A 21,026-nucleotide genomic window follows, 5' to 3' on the forward strand; every position below is an offset into this window, starting at 1 on the left:
CGAATCTGAGATACAGGGCTGGGTATGGGGTGGCCATGAGCCTGTGGAGCCAAGACCTGCATGGGACCTCAGAGATTATTGCAAAGACCTTGACAGTTCAGGGTCATCTTCACATAACTGGTGAGGCTCAGAGAGCTCAGGCAGTCCTGGACCACCTAGCTTGTTAAGACCAAAGTATTCAAAACCTGCTCTATAGGATACAAAATTGACATACAAAATTCACTAGCTTTCCTGGGGACAGTAATGAAACTCCTTAAAAAGAAATCAGGAAACAATTCCATTCACAGCTGGGCATGATAGCACATGCCTCTAATCTCAGCACTTGGGAAACTGAGACAGGAGGATCCCAGGATCAAAGCCAGCCCCGTGACTTATTGAGACACTACCTTCCCAGCCCTATATTTTATTCTTTATTTCGAAACAGGGTCTCACTGAGTTGTGGAGGGTCTCACTAGGTAGCTGAGGCTGGCTGCGAACCCAGATCCTCCTGTCTCAGCCACCCAAATATTGGGATTACAAGTGTGTGCCACCATGCTGGGCCAATCACTTTATTGAAAGGCTAAACATGCAGGTGTGGGAAGGGAACCTAAGGCTGCCCAGAGGCCCTGTGGGCAGGGAAGAGGCTGTTGAGGTTCCAGTTTAGTGGTATTTGGAGGTCAGCTCTGTGCTCCCAGAGGTCAGGAACTTGTCCACAGAGGCGTGGCCTGCAGGGCTGAGTCCCTTCTGGTAGATGTTGTCCAGGTCACAAGTATTCTGTGGGTCAGGAGCTGTGGAGGGAGAAGATTGGGGTCAGGGCCATAGGGACCCAGCTGCCTACATCCACCTTCAGGACCACGGGTCTCAGCCACACTCAAGGCCTCTCAGCTTGAAGTTGGCAAGGGCCACACGTGGGCTATAGGCATCAGGTCACTCAGGGCACTGAGGGTGTAGGAAAGTCATACATGTGGTCCACATCGTAAGCAAGGACAAGAACCCATCCTGGCCCTGTCTTCTGAAGACAAGACAACCTCAGGGTTTCTAGGGGAAGGTTAGAGGCCTTGCATGTAATCCAGCAGACTGAGACAGGAAGATCCTGGTTTGCAGCCAGCCTCATGTACTTAGGCACTCCACAACTGAGAACCTGTTTAAAAAAAAAAAAAGACTAAAAAACAGAGCTAGGGATGTAGCTCCGAGGTAAAATGCCCCATGGTTCTATCCCCATTATAAAAAATAAATGAATAAAATAAATAAGTAAGTAAGTAAAGTGGACGGCAGCCTGGTGTTCTGGGATGTCTGCGTCTGAGAAGGTGCCAGACTGTGGTGGTTCTGCTTATCTTGACCACTGACCTGCAGCTCATGGCAGAGGGAGTTGATTAAATCACCAGTGAACATTAACAGAAAAAAAAACGCCCAGGACACTTGGTGAGAGTGGGTGTGTGAAAGTGTTACATCCCCCAGTGCTCACAGATGGCTACGGTGGTCGGCTCCTCTTCTGGGTCCTCAAAGTGGGTCCCATTTTCTGCTCAGTATGTGATGTAGGAAAGTCCCCTGTGAGGCTTCTCAAGATGCCAGAGCGCTTGTACTTAGGCTGTTTGTTGGGATGAGGGTCATCAACAAGGTAATTAGAGTCACAGGACCATCCTCCCAAGTAAGGGAATTTCCAGCCACTTTAAGGTCCTGAGTGACCGGGCACTGGTGCAGCCTGGGATCCCAGCACTTGAGTATGAGACAGGAGGATCCCGGGTTGGAGGTTAGGCAGCCACTTAGGGAGACCCTCAGGGACCTAGCAAGACCCAAGAAGATAAAATAAAAAGAACACTGGGATCCGGGCTTGGTGGCACACGTATATCCTAGCACTTGGGAAGCAGAGGCAAGAGGTTTGAGGCAGCTCTGGCAAGTGTGACAATCTCATTAATCTAGCAAGCTAGGTGGTCCTGGGCTGCCTGAGCTCTCTGAGCCTCACCAGTTATGTAGAAGATGACCCTGAACTCGCAAGGTCTTTGCAATACTTTTTGAGATCCCATGAAGGTCTTGGCTCCTCAGGCTAATGGCCCCCCACACCCAGCCCTGCATCTCAGATTCTGCTGGTCTCCCTTCTAAGCTGGACCCCACCCAAGAACCCACACACACTCCCTGGCCGGCTGTGCACTGTGCACCAAGGAGCCGGCTGTGTGTCTGCCTGGTGTGACACATCTGGAGCAGCCTTGGCGCCCAGCCAGGCCCCACCAGGCCCTCTGTGCTTTCCTGGTGGGGCCTCCTAGCACCCTGGCAGCCAATGAGCACAGCCCTGTGTGGGACTCTGCCCTAGGACATAAAAGCTCTGCCCTGCCTATGGCACACAGGCTTCTGATTTGGAGCAGACTCAGGAAGAATCCACCATGGCCCTGACTCCTTATGACAAGGATAACATCAGGGAGATCTGGAAGAAGGTCAGAGGCAACACTGCCAAAATTGGTGGGGAGGCCCTGAAGAGGTAAGGACCCTGTCCTCCCTTGCTCTGAGTAAGAGCTCAACGCCATCCCCAGGGCCTGGCCGGCACTAGGTGTCCATGCCTGACTCTCCCCGATCCCTGCCCACCCCAACTCTCTCTGCAGGACCTTCCTGACCTTCCCAACCACCAAGACCTACTTCCTTAACTTTGACCTGAGCCCCGGCTCTGCCCAGGTCAGGTACCAGGGCAGGAAGGTGGTTGATGCACTGACCGATGCTGTGGACAATGTAGGTGACTTGCCAGCTGCCATGAGAGTCCTGAGTGAGCTACATGGCTACAGGCTTCATGTGGACCCTGTCAACTTCAGGGTGAGTGTTGGACCAGGCTGGGAAGGACCAGGGGTACAGAAGGCACAGCTGGCTTTGAGTTCTAGGAGGGACCCCATGTCCTGAAGGTGGAGTGCAGGCAGCTGGGTCTCTATGGCCACTGACCCCATTCTTCTCCCACCCCAGTTCCTTACCCATGGAATGCTTGTGACCCTGGCCAGCAAGTACCCAGGGGATTTCAGCCCTGCTGTCCACACCTCCATGGAGAAGTTCTTGGATAATGTGAGCACTGAGCTGACCTCCAGATACCACTGACCTGGAACCTCCGTGGCTCCACCCCGGCCTGCTATTTTTTTTTGTGTGTGTGTGTGTGTGTGTGTGTGTGTGTGTGTGTGTGTGTGTGGTACTGGGGTTCCTGGAAACCCTTCTACCTCCAGGCTACACTCCCAGACTTATTTTTATACTTTTAAATTTTGGAAACAGGGTGTCTTAAACCAGCGCAGCTGGCTTCAAACCTGTGTGATCTTCCTGTCTCTGCCTCCCAAGCACGGGGATTACAGGTGTGTGCCACCAACTCCGGCGGCCAGCTATTCTTGGCCAGCCCCTCTTCCCCTCCCCACACCTGCTTCTTTAGCCTTTCAATAAACTGAGTGCATGGCAGCCTGGTGTGCTGGATTTTCTGTCCTGAGAATTGTCATCGATCTCCTCTCTGACCCCCCAGTTATTACATATATTTCTCTCCCAATTATTATATCTGACTTCAGGTCATTTTTATGCGAGAAGACCATCGTCAGGAAGCTAACCTGAGCAGCAACCTTCCGTGGCAGGAACCACAGAATGATTTTCGGGCGCTGCCTGAAGCAGCAGCCTTCCGTGGAGGGACCACAGAGCCGAGATCTGCTAGGGCGGCAGTACACAAGGCCACACAGCAGCAGGTTTACAACTGGGAACCTAAGCTGGGCGTGGTGGACACGCTTCTAATCCTAGTCCTGGGTGCTGAGATAGAGGACCCCCGCTTCAAGGACAGCCTTAGCTATTAGGGAGGCTCTCAGTAACCTAGTGAAACCCTGTTTCCAAATAAGAAATAAAAAGTAAATTGGTCTAGGGATATAGCTCAAAGGTCAAATGCCTCTAGGTTCAATTTACAGTACCAAAAAATAAAACTGTTCCTTTGATATAAAAGACCTAATTATATTCTCAAACCGATAATACCTGTACTTGGGAGGCTGAAGCAGGAGGATCTCAGGTCCAAGGCCAGCTTCAGCAATTTAGTGAGATCCCCAGCAACTAGTGAGATCCTATTTCAAAATAAAAATATATATAAAGAGATAGGATATGGTTGGAGGTAGAAAACTCCTGGTTTCAGCCCCTAGTAACAACAACAAAAAAAGAATAAAAAATCTCAGAACACTTGGCGAAGGTGGGTGTGGAAGGTACAGCATCCCTCCAATGATCAGGAGATGGTTTATGGTGGTCGGGTCCTCTTCAGGATCCTCAGAGCCGTCTCATTTTCTGGTCAATATGAAAAGCAGGAATGTCCTCTGTGAGCTTTCTCAAGATATCAGAGCTCTATTGTTTAATCTATTTACTGGGTGGGAGTAGTTCACAAGGTAACTGAGGTGCACAAGGAAATTATCATAAGTAAGTGAATTTCCAGTAACTTTAGATCCTGAGTGAAGCTGAGTTCGTGGTTCATACCTGTAATTCCAGTACTTGGGAGGATGAGACAGGAGGAGCCCAGGTTTGAGGCCAGCCTCAGCCACTTAGCCAGACCCTCAGCAACTTAGCAAGATCCCAAAAATAAATAAATAAAAAAGATTAAAGGCTGGGCACAGTGGAACCTGATGTAATCCTAGGATTTGGGAAGAAGAGACAGGAGGATCGCAGGTTTAAGGACAACGTCAGCAAGTAGTGTAACTCTCATCACTCAAACAAGACCCTGTTTAAAAATAAAAATTTAAATTTAAAAAAGGGCTGGGGGTGTAGTTCAGAGGTAGAATGCCCTTGGGTCAATCATCCGTACATCACACACAAACACACACACAAAAACCTACCAAGCAAACAAAAAATCCAGGGCCTTCTTAAATTGTTTCTTTGCTGGGGCCTTCCTCAAACTCGCAATCTCAGTCCCCAGATACTAGGATTGAACCCAGATGGCTTTCTTCCTCTGAGCTATACTTCCAAGCCTATTTTCTTTCTTTCTTTCATTTTTTAAATTGCAGTACTGGTGATGAAACCTAGGGACATTTTATTTCTAAGCTACACCCACAGACCTATTTTTTATTCTTTATTTTGAAACAGGGTCTCACTGAGTTGTAAAGGGCCTCACTAAGTAGCTGAGCTGTCCTCGAACCAAGATCCTCCTGTATCAGCCTCCTAAATGCTGGGATTACAGTGTGCGCAACCACACCTGGCTTCCTATTTTTTAGTTTGAAAGAGAGTCTCATTTAGTTGGGGAGGGCCTCACTAAGCTGCTGAGGCTGGCTGAGATCTGTGATCCTCCTGTCTCAGACTCCTAAGTACTAGGACTATGAGGATATGCTACCAAACCCATTTAGTACTGATTCTTGTATGTCGATTTTGTATCCTATAGAGCATGATTTGAATACTTTATCATGGACAAGCTAGGTGGTCCTGGGCTGCCTGAGCTCTCTGAGCCTCACCAGTTATGTGTAGATGACCCTGAACTGTCAAGGTCTTTGCAATAATCTCTGAGGTCCCATGCAGGTCTTGGCTCCACAGGCTCATGGCCACCCCCACACCCAGCCTTGCATCTCAGATTCTGCCAGTCTCCCTCCAAGCTGGGGCCCCACTCAAGACCCTGTCCACACTCCCCGGCCACTGAGGCAAGACCTTAGTGCTCGTGGCCTCTGAAGACATGAACTGGGACCGATGGAGAGCAGCACCTGGAGCTCTTCCCAACCCTGAGCAGGGTGGGTCCAGGCGAGGACCTGGTGGAGGGCGCAGCACCAGGCCTGAGAGGGTGCTGAGAGCTGAGTCCTGATCTCTACTCTGTCTGACTCCCCCATGAGCGGGGTGCAGCCCCTTCACCCTGAGGTGCCTTGAGCCCTGCCTGACCGTGGGCAGGGGGCTGGGAGGGCTGGACTCAGGAGTCAGGGACAGAAGCAGCTCTGTTCTAGAGGAGTCTGGCATGAGAGCAGCTGCGTCTCACCTCAGGAAGGATGGTTCTCCCCTCCAGCCAGCAGGAGAGGTGCCCACTGCACCTGGCTCTGCGCTGCCCACGGTACACAGGGAGGTTTGGGGTCTCAGGAGCCCGTGCAGGATCCTCAGACTGGGGCTTCTAGCAGGAGGAGCTGGCTGTGTGTCTGCCTGGTGCTGACACATCTGGAGCAGCCTTGGCGCCCAGCCAGGCCCCGCCAGGCCCTCTGTGCTTTCCTGGTGGGGCCTCCTAGCACCCTGGCAGCCAATGAGCACAGCCTGTGCTGTGACTCTGCCCTAGGACATAAAAGCTCTGCCCTGCGTATGGCAAACAGGCTTCTGCTTTGGAGCAGACTCAGGAAGAACCCACCATGGTGCTGTCTGCTGAAGATAAGGCCAACGTCAGGGGTTTCTGGGAGAATGTCAGAGGCGACACTGCCAAAATTGGTGGGGAGGCTCTGGAGAGGTGAGGACCCTCCTCTGCTTGCTCATACCCAGGGCTCAAGGCCAGCCCTGGGGCTCACAGGCACTAAGTGTCCATACCTGAACCTCCCAATCCCTGCCCACCCCCACCTCTCTCTCCAGGACCTTCCTGACCTTCCCCTCCATCAAGACCTACTTCCCTGACTTTGACCTGAGGCCTGGCTCTGACCAGGTTAGAGACCAGGGAAGAAAGGTGATTATGCCCTGACTGATGCTGTGGACAACATGGATGGCTTGGAAGATGCCCTGAATGCCCTGGCAGACCTGCATGCCCACAGGCTATGTGTAGACCCTGTCAGCTTCAGATTGAGTATTTTTCCCGGCTGTGAAGAATCTGGGGTGCAGAAGGCACAGCTGGCCTTGAGTGCTGGCTGAGATCCCCATGGTCCAGAAGGCAGCGGGGTGTCTATGGCCACTGACCAATTCTTCTCTCTCTAAAGTTCCTGACCCACGGCATGCTTGTGAGCATGTCCAGCAGGTACCCACAGGATTTCAGCCCTGCCATCCACTCCTCCATGGACAAGTTCTTGACCTCTGTGAGTGCAGTGCTGACCTCCAAATACCGCTAAGCTGAACCCTCGGAGGCCTCGTCCCCTGCCTGCTGGGCCTCCTGTCAGCTCTCCCCCCACCCCCAACCTGCTTCTTTAGCCTTTCAATAAACTGAGTGGACGGCAGCCTGGTGTGCTGGGTTCTCTGTGTCTGGGAAGGTGCCAGGCTGTGATGGTTCTGCTCATTGTGACCACACAGCTGTCTGCAGCTCATGGCAGAGGGAGCTGAGCTGGACCTGCTCCACAGAAGGCCCTGAGTCCCTGAGGCTGCACAGCCCAGGCTCCCAGGCTCCTCTCAGGGCACAGTGTGGGGAGGAGAGGACCACACAAGGGTCTCTAGGAGTTCCCAGGACAGGACGCAGCTCAGGCTCCTCTGTGGGGCCCTTGGCTTACAGGAGCAAGCCGCACACACTCAAGGGAGAATGCAGCCATCTCAAAAGAGAAAGATAGATTCTGTGGGTTCCCAGCTCTTCTTTTAGGAGAAGTGGTGCTGGGTGTGATGGATATACCTTTAATTCCAGTTGAGAGGCTGAGACAGGAGAGTCACAGGTTCAAGATCAAACCTCAGCGATGCAGGGAGATTCTCAGCAGCTTAGAAAGACCTTGTTTCAAAATAAAAATAAAAGCCAGGAGTGGTAGCCCAAGCTTGTAACCCCAGTTCTTGGGAGGCTGAGACAGGAGGATCACGTTTGCTACCAGCCTCAGCTACTTAATGAGGCTCTCCACAATTTAGTTTTAAAATAAAAAATAAAAAAAAGCCTGGGTGTAGCTCAGATGTAGAATGCCCTTATGTTCAATATCCAGTACTGCAAAAACAAAATAAAAAATTAAACCTGGCCACGGTGGTACATGGACAGAGCCTGAGGAACGATTCCTAAAGAGATCCCACTGAAGGTCGAATCCTCCAGAAACTCTGGCTGTGACTCCTGTCCTCTCTGGAATTTTCCCACTAAGGCCCACCAGTGAGAGCAGGGGGCTGATCTTAATCACAAGACCTATAATGGCTCACAAGGCCTTTTTGTCTCGCTTATGATTGTACCTTAGCAATTACCCCCCCATTCTACTTTGGTATTTACTCTTTCCCATGAGGATTTGATAATTTGCCTAACTGGAGAAGGGTATAAAAAACTCAGTTTTAGAGAATACATTTTGTCAGTTGCGCGAGGGGAGGCAATTGTCTGAGTCGTTAATTCAGGTCTCTCCCTCCCAAGTCCCGGAGAGGAATTTCCACAGGGCTGCATGGGATCTCAGAGATTACTGCAAAGACTTCGTGAGTTCAGAGTCATCTTCACATCACTGGTAAGGCTCAGAGAGCTCAGGCAGCCCAGGACCACCTAGCTTGTCAATGCTAAAGTATTCAAAAGATGTCCTATAGGATACAAAATCGTACACAAATCATTAGCAGGACAGGTATGGTGGCATATGCTTGTAATCCCAGTACTTGGGAGACTGAGACAGGAGGATCACAGTTCACTCCAGCCTCAGTAGCCTAGTTCAGCCCTCTGCAACTTAGGCCCTATTTCAAACTGAATAATAAAATAGGGCTGGAGGGTCATGTAGCTCAGAGACATAATACCCCTGGTTAAATCCCAATACGTGGAAGGCTAAGACAGGAAAATGTTAGGTTTGAGGATAGCCCAAATAGCTTAGTAAAGCAGCAAATCAGGCTGGTTTTTTTTATTTTTGGTGTGTATGTGTGTGTGTGTGTGTGTGTGTGTGTGTGTGTGTGAGAGAGAGAGAGAGAGAGAGGAGAGAGAGAGAGAGAGGCAGAGAGACAGAGAGAGACAGAGACAGAGAGACAGTCAGAGAAAGAGAGCGTCAGAGACAGAGAGAAATATATTAGAAATTGAACCAAGGGCATTCTGCCTCTGAACTACAACACCAGTCCTATTATTTTTAAATAGGGTCTCACTAAATTGCAGAGGCTGGCCTCAAACCTCAAATCCACCTGTCTCAGCTTCCCAGGTACTGGGATTACCACACTCAGCTTCAGCCCTACTTTTTAATTTTTATTTTGAAACAGGGTCTTGCTAGATTGACGCTAGTCTCATTATTTGCTTAAGATGGCCTCAAGCCTGTGGTCCTCCTGTCTCTGCTTCCCAAGTGCTGGGATTACAGGTGTATACCACTTAGCCCAGATTCTGCAATTTTTCTCTTCTTTTCTTAGGGTCTTGCCAAGTTTCTTAGGGTCTTTCTGAGTTGCTGATTCTGGCCTGGAACTGTGATCCTCCCGTCTCTTCCTCCCAAGTACTGGGTTGTAGGCACGCACCAACCCGCCCTGCTTCACTCACAATCTTAGTTATCCTGTAGCCAGGTGAGGTGGCACACGCCTGCAACCCCTGTACTTGGGAGACTGAGACAGGAAGACGGTAGGTTTGAAGACAGCCACAATCAGTGGTGAGACATCAACCTAGCAAGACCCTACCTTCAAATAAATAACAACATCAGGCTGGGAGTGTAGAGGTAAGGTAGAGTGCCTCTGGGTTCAATCTCCTGTACCTAAAGAAGTTATCCTGTGCACCTTACTCACCTTTTTAATTCCCCACCCCAATGAATACCTTTGCAGGAGAGCTCTGGTATCTGGAGAAACCTCCTGGGGTCCTTCCAGCATCACATAGTGGTCACAAGCTGTCTCGTGACAATGGAGGGATGTTACACCTTCTGTAGCCACCTTCACCCAGGGTTCTGGCTATTGTTTCTTTTTGGTAACTGGTGGTAGAACACAAGAGCATTCTACCTCCAAGCCACACCCCAACCCTTTCATTTTGAAACAGAATCTCATTAAGTTGAGGATCTCACTGAACTGCTAAGGCCGTGGACCTGAGGTCCTCCTGCCAAGTAAAGGAATTATAGGTGTGAGTCCCTGTAGCCACCAAATTTTCCTTATCCATCTATCTAATCTATCTATATTTAGATATATCTATCTGTCTATATCTATCATCTATCAATCATCTATTTATTTATTTACGTTGTGTTACTGAGGAACAAAACCAGGGTCATTCTGCCTCTGAGCTACACCCCAGTTCTATTTATCTATTTATTTTGGTGGTGGGGATTGAACCCTGAGTTGTTCTATCTTGAGCTACACCTCCAGTCCTATTTTTTTTTTTCTTATTTTGAAACAGTGTCTCACTAGGTTGATAAGGTCTTGCTAAGTTGCTAAGGGTATCCTTGAACATACAATCCTCCCATCTCAGTTCCCAAGTACTGGGATTACAAGCATGTACCACCACAGCCAGGTTTAATTTTTTATTTTGTTTTAGCGGTACTGAGTATTGAACACAAGGGCATTTTACCTCTGAGCTATATACCCCCAGCCTTATTTTTATTTTTTATTTTTATTTATTTTTGGTGGTACTAGGGGTGAAACCCAGAGGCTTTCTACCTCTGGGCTATACTCCCAGACCTTTCTTTAAATATTTTATTTGGAAACAGGGTCTCACTAAGTTGCTGAGAGCCTCACTAAATGGCTGAGGCTGGCATTGAACCTGTGCAATACACCTGTCTCAGCCTCCCAAGCGCGGAGATTACAAGCGTGCATCACCATGCCTGCATTATTCTTTATTTTAAAACAGAGTCTCACTAAATTGTGGAGAGCCTCATTAAGTAGCTGAGGCTGGGGGCAAACGTGATCCTCCTGTCTCAGCCTCCCAAGAACTGGGGTTACAAGCTTGGGCTACCACTCCTGGCTTTTATTTTTATTTTGAAACAAGGTCTTTCTAAGTTGCTGAGAATCTCCCTGCATCGCTGAGGTTTGATCTTGAACCTGTGACTCTCCTGTCTCAGCCTCTCAACTGGAATTAAAGGTATACCATCACACCCAGCACCACTTCTCCTAAAAGAAGAGCTGGGAACCCACAGAATCTATCTTTCTCTTTTGAGATGGCTGCATTCTCCCTTGAGTGTGTGCGGCTTGCTCCTGTAAGCCAAGGGCCCCACAGAGGAGCCTGAGCTGCGTCCTGTCCTGGGAGCTCCTAGAGCCCCTTGTGTGGTCCTCTCCTCCCCACACTGTGCCCTGAGAGGAGCCCTGGAGCCTGGGCTGTGCAGCCACAGGGACTCAGGGCCTTCTGTGGAGCAGGTCCAGCTCAGCTCCCTGTGCCATGAGCTGCAGACAGCTGTGTGGTCACAATGAGCAGAACCATCACAGCCTGGCACCTTCCCAGACACAGAGAACCCAGCACACCAGGCTGCCGTCCACTCAGTTTATTCAAGGGCTAAAAGATGCAGATGTGAGGAAACAGGAGGGGCCAGTCAGAGGCTCAGCAAGCAGAGAACAAGGCCACGGAGGGTCCAGCTTAGCAGTATTTGGAGGTCAGCACTGCACTCACAGAGGTCAAGAACTTCTCCATGGAGGTGTAGACCACAGGGCTGAAACCCACAGGTACCTGCTGGACATGGTCACGAGCATGCCTAGGGTGAAAAACTGCAGAGAAAGCCAGCGTGGTGGCCCATGCTTGTACTCTCAGCATTTGGGAGGCTGAGACAGGAAGATCAGGGTTGGCAGACAGCCTCAGCTAATTAGTGAGGCTCTTTGCAACTCAGTGAGACCCTGTTTCAAAATAAAGAATAAAAAATAGGGATGGTGGTGCATCCTGGAGGTAGAATACCCCTGGGTTCCATCCCCAGTACACCTCCCCCCAAAAAAATTTGACAGGGTTCACTCGTAGCCTATGGGCATGTAGATCAGCCAGGGCGTTCAGGGCAGTGGGCAAGTCATCCATGTTGTCCACAGCATCGGTCAATGTGTCACCCACCTTCCTGCCCTGCTCCCTGACCGGGGCAGAGCCGGGGCTCAGGTCGAAATTGGGGAAGTAGGTCTTGGTGGAGGGGAAGGTCAGGAAGGTCCTCAGAGAGAGGTGGGGGTGGGCAGGGATCAGGAGGGTCAGGCATGGACACCTAGTCCTGCCGAGCCCTGGGGCTGGCCTTGAGCCCTGGGTATGAGCAAGCAGAGGAGGGTCCTCACCTCTCCAGGGCCTCCCCGCCAATTTTGGCAGCGTGCCTCTGACATTCTCCCAGAAACCTCTGACGTTGGCCTTGTCTTCAGCAGACAGCGCCATGGTGGGTTCTTCCTGAGTCTGCTCCAAACCTTAAGCCTCTGTGCTGGTAGGCAGGGCAGAGCTTTTATGTCCTAGGGCAGAGTCACAGCACAGGCTGTGCTCATTGGCTGCCAGGGTGCTAGGAGGCCCCACCAGGAAAGCACAGAGGGCCTGGCGGGGGGGGGGGAGGCTGGCTGGGCGCCAAGGCTGCTCCAGATGTGTCAGCACCAGACAGACACACAGCCGGCTCCTCCTGCGAGAAGCCCCAGTCTGAGGATCCTGCACATGTTCCTGAGACCCTGAACCTCCCTGCGCACCGTGCGCAGCCCAGAGCCAGGCGCAGTGGGCACCTCTCCTGCTGGCTGGAGGGGAGAGCCATCCTTCCTGAGGTGAGACGCAGCTGCTCTCATCCAGACTCCTCTAGACCAGAGCTGCCCCTGTCCCTGTCTCCTGGGTCCAGCCCTCCCAGCTCCCTGCCCACGGTCAGCCAGGGCTCCAGGCACCTTAGGGTGAAGGGCTGCACCCCGACCATGGGGGAGTCAGGCAGAGTGGCGATCAGGACTGAGCTCTCAGCACCCTCTCAGGCCTGGTGCTGCGCCCTCCAGTAGGTCCTCTCCTGGACCCACCCTGCTCAGGGTTGGGAAGAGCTCCAGGTGCCGCTCCCCTCAGTCCTGTTCCTTGCCTGCAGAGGCCACGAGCACTAAGGTTCTTGCCCCAGCGAGACAGGGAGTTTGAACAGAATCTTGGGTGGGGCCCAACTTGGAGCGAGACCAGCAGAATCTGAGATACGGGGCTGGGCGTGGGGGTGGCCATGAGCCTGTGGAGCTAACCTCTCATGGGATCTCAGAGATTATTGCAAAAATCTCGGTGAGTTCAGGGCCATCTTCACATAACTGGTGAGGCTCAGAGAGCTCAGGCAGCCCAGGACCACCTAGCTTGTCAATGCAAAAGTATTCAAATCCTGCCCTAGAGGATAGAAATTCGACATACAAATATCAATAGCTAGCTGGTGTGGTGGCTCACATTTTAATCCCAGTACTTGCAAGGCTGAAACAGTAGGATCACAGTTCACAGCAAGCCTCAGCAATTGAGTGAGGTCTTTCATATTATAGAGAGTGTTTCAAAGTAAAAGATAAAACAGGGCTGGGTGTGGCTGAGAGGCAGGAGACCCTTGGGTTGCGTCCTAGTACTTGGAAGGCGGAGACAGGAGGATTGCAATTTCAGGGTGTGACCAGCATTTTAGCAAAGCAGCAAGTTAGCAAGACTGTGTGTGTGTGTGTGTGTGTGTGTGTGTGTGTGTGTGTGTGTGAGAGAGAGAGAGAGAGAGAGAGAGAGAGAGAGAGAAGAAGAAGAAGAAGGAGGAGGAGGAGGAGGAGGAGGAGGAGGAGGAGGAGGAGGAGGAAAGAGTGAAAGATACTGGGGATTGAACCAAGGGCAAAGGGCTCTCTATCTCTGAGTAACAACCCGGGCCTTCTCTTTTATTTATTTTATATTTATTTACTTAGCATTACTGGGAATTGAACTCAGAGTCATTTTACCTCTGAGCTACACCTCAGCCCTCTTTATTTTTTTTTTTATATTGAACAAGTTCTTCCTAGGTTGCTGAGAGCCTTGCTACATTGCTGAGGCTATCTTCTAACCTGTGATTCTCCTGTCTCAGGCTCCTCCCAAGTACTGGGATTACAGGCATGCACTGTCATACCCAGCACCAAGTTTCTTTTAAAAGAAGAACCCACAAAATATATTTTTGCCTTTTTTAGATGGCTGCATGTTCCCTTGGGTGCTGTTTTTGCTCTCTAAATAAATCTCTCTGAGCCTCTGATTGGCAGGTGCTAAAATTCTTTTCCATCCTGTAAGCCAAGGGCCCCGCAGAGGAGCCTGAGCTGAGTCCTGTCCTGGGAACTCCTACAGCCCCTTGTGTGGTCCTCTCCTCCCCACACTGTGCCCTGAGAGGAGCCCTGGGAGCCTGGGCTGTGCAGCCACAGGGACTCAGGGCCTTCTGTGGAGCAGGTCCAGCTCAGCTCCCTGTGCCATGAGCTGCAGACAGCTGTGTGGTCAAGATAAGAAGAACCACCACAGCCTGGCACCTTCCCCCCCAAACACACAACAGCACACCAGGCTGCAGATCACTCACTTTATTGAAAGGCTAAAGAAGCAGGTGTGGAGAGAGGGGAGAGCTGGCTGGAGGCCCAGCAGGCAGGGGACGAGGCCGTGGAGGGTCCAGCTTAGCGGTATTGGGAGGTCAGCTCATTGCTTACAGAGGACAAAAACTTGTCCATGGAATAGTGGGTGGCAGGACTGAAATTCCGCGGGTACCTTCTGGACAGGGTTGCGAGCAGATTGTGGTTCAGGTGCTGTGAAGAGAGAATTGGTCAGTGGCCATCGAGACACAGCAGCCTGCACTCCACCTTTAGGACCATGGGGATCTCTGCCAGCACTCAAGGCCTTCTGCACCCCAGATACTTCCCAGACTGGAACAACACTCACCTTGAAGTTGGTAGGGTCCACACGTATCCTGTGGGCATGCAGGTTGGCCAGGGTACTCAGGGTCTCGGCCAAGTCATCCATGTTGTCCACAGCATTGGTCAAGGCATCAGCCACCTTCCTGCCCTGCTCCCTGACCGGGGCAGAGCCAGGGCTCAGGTTGAAATTGGGGAAGTAGGTCTTGGTGGAGGGGAAGCTCTGGAAGGTCCTCAGAGAGAGGTGGGGATACTCAGGGATTGGGGAGGGTCAGGCATGGACACCTAGTTCCTGCCGGGCCCTGGGGATGGCCTTGAGCCCTGAGGATGAGCAAGCAGAGGAGAGTCCTCACCTCTCCAGGGCCTCCTCACAAATTTCGGCAATGTCGCCTCTGATCATCTCCTAGAAACCCCTGACGTTGGCCTTGTCTTCAGCAGACAGCGCCATGGTGGGCTCTTCCTGAGTCTGCGCCAAACCAGAAGCCTGTGTGCCGTACGCAGGGCAGAGCTTTTATATCCTAGGGCAGAGTCACAGCACAGACTGTGCTCATTGGCTGCCAGGGTGCTAGGAGGCCCCACCAGGAAAGCAAAGAGGGCCTGGCGGGGCCTGGCTGGGCGCCAAGGCTGCTCCAGATGTGTCAGCACCAGGCAGACACATAGCAGGCTCCTCTTGCGAGAAACCCCAGTCTGAGGATCCTGCACAGTCTCCTGAGACCCCAAACCTCCCTGTGCACCGTGCGCAGCCCAGAGCCAGGCGCAGTGGGCACCTCTCCTGCTGGCTGGAGGGGAGAACCATCCTTCCTGAGGTGAGACGCAGCTGCTCTCATCTAGACTTCCTCTAGACCAGAGCTGCTACTGTGTCTCCTGGAGTTCAGTCCTACAGCTTCCTGCCCATGGTCACCCAGTGTTCTAGGCATCTCAGGGTGAAGGGGCTGGACCCCGACCATGGGGAGTCAGGCAGAGTGGAGATCAGGACTCAGGTCTCAGCACCCTCTCAGGCCTGGTGCTGTGCCCTCCACTAGGTCCTCGCCTGGACCCACCCTGCTCAAGGATGGGAAGAGCTCTAGGTGCCGCTCCCCCTCAGTCCCCGTTCCTTGTCTGCAGAGGCCACGAGCACTAAGGTTCTTGCCCCAGTGGCTGGGGAGTGTAGATGGGGTCTCAGGTGGGGGCCCAGCTTGGAGGGAGACCAGCAGAATCTGAGATGCAGGCTGGGTGTGGGGGTGGCCATGAGCCTGTGGAGCCAAGACCTGCATGAGATCTCAGAGATTATTGCAAAGACCTTGTGAGTTCAGGGCCATCTTCACATAACTGGTGAGGCTCAGAGAGCTCAGGCAGCCCAGGGCCACCTAGCTTGTCAATAAGAAAGTATTCAAAACCTGCCCTAAAGGATACAAACTCAACATACAAATACCAATAGCCAGCTGCCATGGTGATTTCAGTACTTGGAAGGCTGAAACAGGAAGGTCACAGGTTCAGAGCAAGCTTCAGCAACTGAGTGATGCCCTCTGTATTATAGACAAGTGTTTCAAAGTAAAAGATAAAACAGGGCTGGGTGTAGCTGAGAGGCAGGAGACCTTGGGTCGAATCCTAGCACTTGGAAGGCTATGACAGGAGGATTGCAATTTCAGGAAGTGACCAGCATCTTAGCAAAGCAGCAAGTTAGCAAGGCCCTGTGTGTGTGTGTGTGTGTGTGTGTGTGAGAGAGAGAGAGAGAGAGAGAGAGAGAGAGAGAGAGAGAGAGAGAGAGAGAGAGAGAGACTGGGGATTGAAACAAGGTCTATATACCTCTGAGTCACAACCTGGGCCTTTTCTGTTATTTATTTATTTTATATTTATTTACTTAGCATTACTGGGAATAGAACTCAGAGTCATTTTACCTCTGAGCTACACCTCAGCCCTCTTTATTTTATATTGAACAAGGTCTTCCTAGGTTGCTGAGAGCTTTGCTACATTGCCAAGGCTATCTTCTAACCTCTGTTCCTCCTGTCTCAGGCTCCTCCCAAGTACTGGGATTACAGGCATGCACTGTCATACCCAGCACCAAGTTTCTTTTAAAAGAAGAACCTACAGAATATATCTTTGCCTTTTTGAGATGGCTGCATGTTCCCTTGGGTGCTGTTTTTGCTCTTTTTTTTTTTTTTTTTTTTTTTTGGTGGTACTGGGGTTCCTGGAAGCCCTTCTACCTCCGGGCTACACTCCCAGACCTATTTTTACATTTTTATTGGGAAACAGGGTCTCCTAAGCCAGTGCGCGCAGCTGGCTTCGAACCTGCGCGATCCTCCTGTCTCCGCCTCCCAAGCGCGGGGATGACAAGCGTGCGCCACCACGCCCGGCTGTTTTTGCTCTCTAAATAAATCTCTGAGCCTCTGACTGACAGGTGCTAAAACTCTTTTCCATCCTGTAAGCCAAGAACCCGCAAAGGAGCCGGAGCTGAGTCCTGTCCTGGGAACTCCTAGAGCCCCTTGTGTGGTCCTCTCCTCCCCACACTGTGCCCTGAGAGGAGCCCTGGAGCCTGGGCTGTGGAGCCACAGGGACTCAGGGCCTTCTGTGGAGCAGGTCCAGCTCAGCTCCCTGTGCCATGAGCTGCAGACAGGTGTGTGGTCACGATAGGCAGAACCACCACAGCCTGGCACCTTCCCAGACACAGAAAACCCAGCACACCAGGCTGCCATCCACACACTTTATTGAAAGGCTAAAGATGCAGGTGTGGGCAGGGGAGGAGGGGCTGGATGGAAGTTCAGAGGGCATTGGGCAAGGCCGCCAAGGGTCCAGCTTAGCGGTATTTGGAGGTCAGCTCTGCGCTCACAGAATCCAAAAACTTGTCCATGGAGATGTGGACTGCAGGGGTGAAATCCTGCGGGTACCTCCTGGACATGGTCACAAGCAGGCCGAAGTTAAGGCGCTGGGGAGAAAGCAGAATTGGTCAGCGGCCATAGAGACCCAGCAGCCTGCACTCCACCTTCAGGACCATGGGGATCTCAGCCAGCACTCAAGGCCAGCTGTGCCTTCTGCACCCCAGATTCTGCCCAAACTGGAACAACACTGACCTTGAAGTTGACAGGGTCCACACGTAGCCTGAAGGCATGTAGGTCAGCCAGGGCATTCAGGATCTCTGCCAAGTCATCTATGTTGTCCACAGCGTCGGTCAGCGCATCAGCCACCTTCCTGCCCTGGGCCTGAACCTGGGCAGAGCCGGGGCTCAAGTCGAAGCCAGGGAAGTAGGTCTTGGTGGAGGGGAAGCTCAGGATGGTCCTGTAGAGAAGGGAGGGGGTTGACAGGGATGGGGTTCCTGGGGCTGACATTGAAACCCGGTTCAGAGAAAGAGAGAGGAGGGTCCTCACCTCTCCAGGGCCTCCCCGCCAATTTCAGCAGTTTCACCTCTGATCTTCTCCCAGAAACCCCTGACGTTGGCCTTGTCTTCAGCAGACAGCGCCATGGTGGGTTCTTCCTGAGTCTGCTCCAAACCAGAAGCCTGAGTACCGGTAGATAGGGCAGAGCTTTTATATCCTAGGGCAGAGCCACAGCACAGGGCTTTGCTCATTGGCTGCCAGGGTGCTAGGAGGTGCCACCAGGAGAGCACTACTTCTGAGACACAACCCAGGACTTCCCTTCTATTTTTTTATTTCGTATGTATTTATTTAGCTTTACTGGGATTGTATCCAGAGTCATTCTACTTCCTAGCTACATCTCAGCTCTCTCTGTCTCTCTCTCTCTCTCTCTCTCTCTCTCTCTCAATATATATATATATTGAAACAAGTTCTTTATAGGTTGCTGAGAGTCTTGCTACACTGCTGAGGCTATCTTCAAACCTGTGATCGATCTGTCTCCTGTCTCAGGCTTCACCAAAGTACCGGGATTACATGCATACACCGTCACACGCAGTGCCAAGTTTCTTTTATCTTTTTCTTTTTTATAATTTTTTTGTGCTACTGGGGGTGGAACCCAGAGGCTTTATACCTCCAGGCTATACTCCCAGACCTATTTTATATTTTATTTTGAAACAGGGTCTCACTAAGTTGATGAGAGCCTCACTAAGTACCTGAGGCTGGCATCGAACCTGTGCGATCCTCCTGTCTCAGCCTCCCAAGTACAGGGATTACAAGTGTGCGCCACCACGCCTGGCTACCATGAAGATTCTCTTAGAAGAGGAACTGGTTTGCAATCCCAGCATTCAGGAGGCTGACACCAGAGGATTTCAGTTCTCAGATGACTTCAGCTACTTAGCAGGGCCTTTCATAACTCAGTGAGACCCTGTTTCAAAAAATAAAGACTAGCCAGGCATGGTGGCACATGCTTGAAATCCCCACACTTTGGAGGCTGAGACAGGAGGATAGCACAGGTTCGAAGCCAGCCGCTCTGGCTTAAGAGAAACTGTTTCCAAATAAAAATATAAAATAGGTCTTGGGAGTGTAACCTGGAGGTAGAAGGGTTTCCAGGAACCCCAGTACCACCAAATTAAAAAAAAAAAAAAAAAGAATAGCCGGGCATGGTGGCACATGCTTGCAATCCCCATACTTGGAGCAGGTGTGGGGAGGGGAGAAGGGCTGGCAGGAAGACAGTGAGCAGGGGACAAGGCCATGGAGGGTCCAGCTTAGCAAAACTGGGAGGTCAGCTCTGCGCTTGCAGAGTCCAAGAACTTCTCCATGGAGGTGTGGACGGCAGGGCTGAAATCCCGCGGGTACTTGCTGGACATGGTCACAATAATGTTGTGGGTCAGGAGCTGTGAAGAGAGAAGAATTGGTCATTGGCCATAGAGACCCAGCTGCCTGCACACCACCTTTTGAAGCATGGGGGTCTCTGCCAGCACTTAGGACTCAAGGTGCCATCTGCACCCCAGATCCTTCCCAGCCTGGAACAACACTCACCCTGAAGTTGACAGGGTCCACATGTAGCCTGTGGGCATGGAGGTCAGACAGGGCATGCAGGGCACCAGGCAAGTCATCTATGCTGTCCACTGCGTCGGTCAGCACCAAATCACCAGAGCCAGGTGCAGTGGGCACCTCTCCTGCTGGCTGGAGGGGAGAGCCATCCTTCCTGAGGTGAGACGCAGCTGCTCTCATGCCAGACTCCTCTAGACCAGAGCAGCCCCTGTCCCTGTCTCCTGGGGTCCAGCCCTCCCAGCCCCCTGCCCACGGTCAGCCAGGGCTCCAGACATCTCAGTGTGACAGGGTCTAGACTACTACAGTATACAAAATAAACATCTAGTATTCGAGCTGGGCATGGTGGTGCAGGCTGACACTGGAGGATCCTGGTTACAGACAGCCTCAGCTACTTAGTGAGGTCTTCTCAAACTTAGTGAGACCCTGTTTCAAAACAAAGGATAAAATGGGCGATGTGTACATGTATGTCCACAAAGGTTTATTACCCCATTATGGTGCATGAATATAATGCAACTTAAAATCTTTTTTAAAAAAAGGATAAAAAAATTTTGGCTGGGGTGTAGCTTGGAGGTAGAATGCCTCTGGGTTTTATCTCCAATGACAACCTCCCAACCCAGAAATCAATAGTTTAGGCAGGCCTGTTGGTGCACACTTCTAATCCCAGTATATGTGAAACAGAGACAGGATTGTGGTTCAATGTCAGCAACTTGATGAAGCCTTCACAACTTAGTGAGATAATGTTTCAAACTAAAATAATAGATAAACCAATCAATCAATCAATCAATCAAGTAGGGGTGGTTGTGGTGTATCCAGAGGCAAAATGCCCCTGAGTTAATCCCAATTCATGGGAGGCTAAAACAGGAGAACTTCAGGGTCCTGAACATCCCAAGCATCTTAGCAAAGTAGCAAATTAGCAAGACTCTGGTGTGTTTGTTTGTTTGTTTGTTTGGTGCATGTGTGTGTATGTGTGTGAGATACTGGGGATTGAATCAAGTACATTCTACCTCCAAGCTATACTATCAGTCCTCCTTTTTTCTTTCTTTTCTTTTCTTTCTTTTTTGTTTTTGTTTTTTGTTTTGAGCTACTGGGGCTGGAACCCAGAGGCATTCTACCTCCAAGATACATCCCCAGCCCTATTTTCTATTCTTTATTTTGAAACAGAGTCTCACTGAGTTCCAAAGGGCCTTGAAAAGTAGCTGAGGCTGTCCTCAAACCTTGATCCTCCTTCTCAGCCTCCCAAATGCTGGAATTACAAGCATGTGCCACCATGCCCAACTTTATCTTTTTTTGAAATAGGGTCTTGCTAGATTGATAAAAGTCTCACTACTTGCTGAGTTTAACTCAAACTGTGAATGGCCTGTCTCTGCTTCCCATGCTGGGATTACAGGCCTGTGCCAGGACACCTGGCTTCCAGCCTTATTTTTATTCTATTTTCATAGGCTCTCACTAGGTTGCTGCAGAGTCTTGCTACGTTGCTGAGGTTGGCCTCAGACCTACTGTCCTCCTGTCTCATCCTTCCAAGTTCTGGGATTCAGGCATGCACCAACACACTAAACTTCCCTCACGATCTAAGATTACTGGAACTTCCCTTACTAATGAGAATTATCCTGTGCAGCTTAATGACCTTGTTAATGACCCCACCCAATAATAGCTTAAGCAGGAGAGCTCTGATATCTTAGAAACCTCACAGAGGACTTTCCAGCATCACCTGCTGACCAGAAGTTG

At 51.1% G+C, this 21,026-nt stretch overlaps 3 protein-coding genes across 3 annotated transcripts; all 3 read right to left on the minus strand.

Annotated features, from left to right (window-relative positions):
* Nucleotides 1-11,221: 11,221 nt before the first annotated feature.
* Nucleotides 11,222-11,983, minus strand: LOC308268931 (hemoglobin subunit alpha-like; the record flags this gene model as incomplete). Its single annotated transcript, XM_080704032.1, has 3 exons — nt 11,222-11,311; nt 11,588-11,743; nt 11,954-11,983. The coding sequence occupies 3 exons, from the start codon at nt 11,981-11,983 to the stop codon at nt 11,222-11,224; spliced, it is 276 nt and encodes a 91-aa protein (XP_080560158.1).
* A 30-nt stretch (nt 11,984-12,013) lies between these two features.
* Nucleotides 12,014-14,821, minus strand: LOC308268932 (hemoglobin subunit alpha-like; the record flags this gene model as incomplete). The annotated part of the gene is made up of 4 exons (XM_080704033.1): nt 12,014-12,133; nt 14,221-14,316; nt 14,450-14,654; nt 14,775-14,821. The coding sequence occupies 4 exons, from the start codon at nt 14,819-14,821 to the stop codon at nt 12,014-12,016; spliced, it is 468 nt and encodes a 155-aa protein (XP_080560159.1).
* Nucleotides 14,822-17,194: 2,373 nt separating this feature from the next.
* LOC308268933 (hemoglobin subunit alpha-like) lies at nt 17,195-17,857 on the minus strand (the record flags this gene model as incomplete). The annotated part of the gene is made up of 3 exons (XM_080704034.1): nt 17,195-17,323; nt 17,469-17,673; nt 17,763-17,857. 3 exons carry the CDS (start codon nt 17,855-17,857, stop codon nt 17,195-17,197), a joined length of 429 nt encoding a protein of 142 aa, XP_080560160.1.
* Between the last annotated feature and the right edge of the window lie 3,169 nt (nt 17,858-21,026).

Source organism: Muscardinus avellanarius, assembly GCF_963383645.1.
Source record: "Muscardinus avellanarius genome assembly, chromosome: 10".
Lineage (NCBI taxonomy): Eukaryota > Metazoa > Chordata > Mammalia > Rodentia > Gliridae > Muscardinus > Muscardinus avellanarius.